The sequence below is a fragment of the Mus pahari genome, chromosome 2, assembly GCF_900095145.1.
Source record: "Mus pahari chromosome 2, PAHARI_EIJ_v1.1, whole genome shotgun sequence".
NCBI classification, from domain to species: Eukaryota; Metazoa; Chordata; class Mammalia; order Rodentia; family Muridae; genus Mus; species Mus pahari.
Window position 1 is genome coordinate 4,836,391 of NC_034591.1, and position 4,850 is coordinate 4,841,240.

Below are 4,850 nucleotides of genomic sequence, written 5' to 3' on the forward strand. Positions count from 1 at the left end.
TCCCTTTTGTAACTTTCTTTGAATAAAAATAGTAGTACAGAAAAAGTGCCTAGGCCACCTCACAATATACACAATTATACAAGTGTCTTTATAGAAGTAACCATAGCATTTCAATATGCTACAGAATTGTTTTCTGATATAACTTACTGTAAAATCTAGTCTGGCTGGAACTCACTAAGTCTCCTAAGCTGGCCTCAAACCCTCAGTCTCGGTCCTCCATCTTGCCTCAGCCTCCCTAGTCTGAGAGTACAGGCATGCATAATCTTGCCCAGTCAGTTTGTACATTTTAATACACTACTGCCTAGTCGATACTTAGTCAAAGATTAAACTGACTAGATTAAAAATGCCTCAGGCAGATATTCTAAGTAAAACTGCCTTTTTAATACAAACTACCTGATAGGAAAGTACTCAGTGGCTACTTGGGCCATTTGATGTCATTGTGTTCTTTTGTGCAGAGTCACCATTGTTTGTGCATTAGTAGTGTAAATGTTAACACAGTGAGAAGAAAAGGAACACACAGTGTGTTGCTTTGGAGATTACAGACTCTACTTCACCCTGTAGAACAGGCTGGCCTTGAAGTCAGAGATTCACCTGCCTCTGCCCCATGAGTACTGGGATTACAGGTGTGAACTCTCATGCCCAGCTTGAACAGGATGCATTTTAAAGTGCTTCTTAAAAGGAAATTGCAGTAAGTAGGTTCACATCTTTCTGCTATTCAAGATGCAACAATGTTCATTCAACAAACAGTATCAGAAAAAAAGTACATACAATGAAATAAAAATAAAAGAAAAAACCTTTAAAGGATGTCAACAACTTGGGTAATGTGCAAATTCCAAAAACAACAATACAGCAACAACAAAACTTTTTTTGAACACAGAGTTCAAATATTTTCAGTTCAGATAAAATAGCTTCTAATTAGATTAGACATACTTCATATTATCAAGTCTTACCTTAGCTCTGGAGGAACTGACATTTTCCATATTTTCAATACTACAGATACAGTTTTGTGAAACTTTCCGGCAAGCCACTCTGATGTAGTCCCAGAAGCTACGTGGGCTTTCATAGCCAAACCAGGTTACTTGACCTTCAGAAGATAAATCGAAACACAGGATAAATAAAACTAGTCTAAAAAATACAAAATGCAAGAACAGTAAATTCTGAACAACAAATGGTAATGCAGTGTACTAGTAAGGAAAGGACTTATCAAAGTATTGAAAAATCCTAAATTTAGTCCCATTCTAAATTTGCTGGTGTTACTTTTAAATATCAACATTGACAATGTTGCCATACAGTCATTCTGTAATGACAACACAGTCATTCTGAATTATCGTTATTCACATGAAATGAAAAGGAACTGGACACTAAAAATATCTTATTGTCTAAGGTTTTCACTAGAGTACAGGAAGCTTTCCCCGCACTTCCTGGACCCTGGGTAGCATTGTTGTTGTTGTTGTTGTTGTTGTTGTTGTTGTAATTTACACATTAACCTTACAAAGTTAACATCCCTTAGAGCTTTTAATAATATTTATCTCATTGTGTGCACTTATTTTCTAATACTGTTTGTTGAATCATCACTGTTGCATCTTGAATAGTAGGAAAATATGAACCTACTCACTACAATCTTTTAAGTAGCACAGATGCATCCTGTTCAAGCTAGACATTCACTTATGTGTGACTAGTTGGATTCTAAAGTCTTTTTCTACTTTGAATAAATGGAAAATACATTAAAACAAATCTTTTATTCCTCTCTATAAGGTTATATTTCAAATCTTGAGACAGTTGATGGTTAACCCTATAAGCAAATAAAATCAATTAACATTCCATATTCACTGCAATTTCCTGCCCAACCTCTACCTACAGAATTCTCCTCTATCATTCATCTGCTGTCATTTAGTCACTAACCTGTGAAAACCCAGGCATACACCATCCTCCTTTTCTATGGTGGTTTATTTTATTTATTTATTTGCTTATTTTTTTTTTCATTTAACCATGCCTCCTTATATTTTCTCTTTTATTGAAAATAGATTTTTTTCTCATATAATATATCCTGATTAGGATTTTCCCTCCCTCTCCTTTCAGTTCCTCTCCAACTTCCCTCCCATTGAGATCCACCACTTTCTGTCTCTCATTAGAAAACAAACAGGCTTCTAAGGGCTAATAGTAAAATAAAATATAATAAGATAAAACAAAAACTAACACATTGGAATAGGACTAAACAAACAAATGGAAGGAAAAGCGCTCAATAGAAGAGACAAGAAACAGAGACCCACTCATCCATATACTTAGGAATTCCATAAAAACACTAAACTGGAAGCCTTAAAATATACACAAAGGCCCTGGTGCAGCCCCATGCAGCCTGTGCATGCTGCCTCAGACTCTGTGAGCTCATATCTGCTCTGAGTATACTGTTTAATGGAATGTTTTCTTAGTGTCCTCCATCCTCTCTGGCTCTTACATGCTTTCTACGTTCTTTTCTACAAGTTTCCCCAAGCCTTGGGTGGAGAAATTGATTATACATCCCATCGAGGGCTGAGTATTCCAAATTTCTCTAACTCTGCTTTGTGCCTGGCTGTGGGTCTCTGTATTTGTTCCTATCAGCTGCAGGAGGAAGCATCTCCGATGGTGGCTGAGCAAGGCACTGATCTATCTAGCCTCTTCTTTTATATTTGGATAATTACATGTCTGTGCATGAAAAGACATTTCACTTGGTATATCTTATGTCACTATTAATAATTCTAAGTAGGACTCTGAGTAGCAGGTACATATGAGCCTCGTTGTGTACTTAATATTTTTAACCGTATGTTCATTTTAAAATTTTAATTGGAATATAATTGTATTACTTCTCTACTTTACTTTCTCCATCCAACTCCTTCTATGCCCCCAGTCCTCAAACTAAGAGCTTCGTTTTCTTTTATTAGCTATAGATACACATGCATACACACACACACAAACACACACACATGCATAATATAAATACAACTCATTGAGTCTGTCTAGTGTTGTGTGTATATGATTATATATACTTAGTATTTTAAAGTGGAATTTGAGAAACGTCTTCACATTTTGGTTGCCTGGAAAGATTAATCTTAGCCAGGAAAGTTGTTTAAGCTTACTATCGAAGCATTTGCTTTTACTTTTTTTAAATACATGTTTCTCTATTTGAAACTAGGTATTTATCTGAGCACTTCCCTTCCATAGTGATGATTCTCTCCAGGAGTTTTGTTATAAATTGCTATTTGAAGTTCAATGTGTAAGATATTTGAGTAACTCTCAATCATTGCTACCAAATGGATGGTTTAAAAAATAAACTCATTTTTGACTAGAAAATTCACCCAGTTTCTCAGATTCTTCAGTTTGCATATCTTCAAATATTATTATATAACACTTACAATGTCAGAAATAATAATTCAACTGTTACCACTGTGAGTTCTAATAAATATAACAGCATAGTATGTAGAACTAATAAAACCAGTATTAAAGAAGGGAAACTTTTTGTTGTTGCTGCTGGTGGTGGTGTTTTTGACACAGGGTTTCTCTGGATAATAATAGCTCTGTCTGTCCTGGACTTGCTTTGTAGACCAGGGTGGTCTCGAACTCACAAGATCTTCATTTTAAAATTTAGTGTAAGACACTTGTATCCTCTTTATTTAAAAAAAAAATTACAAAGTTTTGCATAACTCATGCAATGTATCAGGAAAGATTATTAGCTGATACAGCCCTCCCAGTAAGTCAATTCCATGTTCCCATGCAACTCAGTTGCATGGAGACATCACCAGCATACTGGAGACGAGCCAGTTTTATGAGACCGTAGGAAATATTCCTTTAAAAACGTTATTAAAAAATAACAGCACATAGGTACTTTTAAAATGTACCATTTTTTGAGTTCTGTGGTCTGTATCGTGTGTATTCTGTATAATTATTATTATTTTGACTAATATCCACTTATTAGTGAGTACATACCATGCGTGACCTTTTGGGTCTGAGCCCTCAAGACACTGGAGGCTCCAGGGAGTTTAGAGGTCAGGTGGGGTGGGGGGTGGGGCATCCATATGGAGATGAGGTGGGATGGGGAGGAGGTGTGGGACATGGAGCAGTGGGAAGGTGGATGGGGGGGGAGCAGGGAATGGAATATGGAGTGTAAAAAATGAATTAAAATAAAATAAAATTTAAAAATTTGTACCATTAAGTTTATAAATCTATACTTAATAGTCCAAATATTAAAGTGCATATAATCTTGAGGAAACAAACACTACTTTTATCTGGTAAATAAAACTAACCCAATTATGATGAATGTAAGCCCTCTTCTAGCAAGAAAACTAAGTCTGTTGAGTGTGGCCTGTCTACTGTGGAGGCTGGGCAAGTGTTCCCCTTGACCTTCATTCTTTCCAAACACAAGCAACTTACAGTCTCTAAAATGAGCAAGAGCCTAAATGAATGTGCTCACTTTTCATCTTCAGATTTGTAGAATTGATTAAGAAAACTTATGTTTGAAAAATCTGGCTCAAAAACTTTTAACCTTAAAATAAATATACATTTTTAAGTTTGACAGGTCTTCAAATTATAAACAAATATGTTTTGAAAGAACAGTGCTCTATTTCTGCTGCAACATGTTACAGTTTATATATTTTTTCTGAACACTGGAAAGAGCATTCCAGTATCAACACATTCATCAGTTTATAACATCAGTTTACAACACACTCATAGACACCAACTCTATAGAACAGATTTTATTTGCTTTAACTTCCAATTTGTAAAAACATTTTTCCAAGTGATCAACATCCTTAATCAACAAGGAAATGCAAATCAAAACAACCCTGAGATACCATCTCACTCCAGTCAGAATGGCTAAG

At 35.4% G+C, this 4,850-nt stretch overlaps 2 protein-coding genes across 4 annotated transcripts in view; one reads left to right on the forward strand and one right to left on the reverse strand.

Moving 5' to 3' along the window:
• Window positions 1-4,850, reverse strand: part of Rundc3b (RUN domain containing 3B) — a 114,042-nt gene that overhangs the window by 70,792 nt on the left and 38,400 nt on the right. For both annotated transcript variants that reach the window (XM_021190719.2, XM_021190718.2), the window contains exon 3: window positions 951-1,084. In XM_021190719.2, coding sequence (XP_021046378.1) covers window positions 951-1,084 — 134 coding nt within the window. The remainder of the gene's footprint in view (window positions 1-950; window positions 1,085-4,850) is intronic.
• Abcb1 (ATP binding cassette subfamily B member 1) overlaps window positions 1-4,850 on the forward strand; it is a 151,181-nt gene that overhangs the window by 10,028 nt on the left and 136,303 nt on the right. The gene's annotated exons all lie outside the window — the stretch shown is intronic.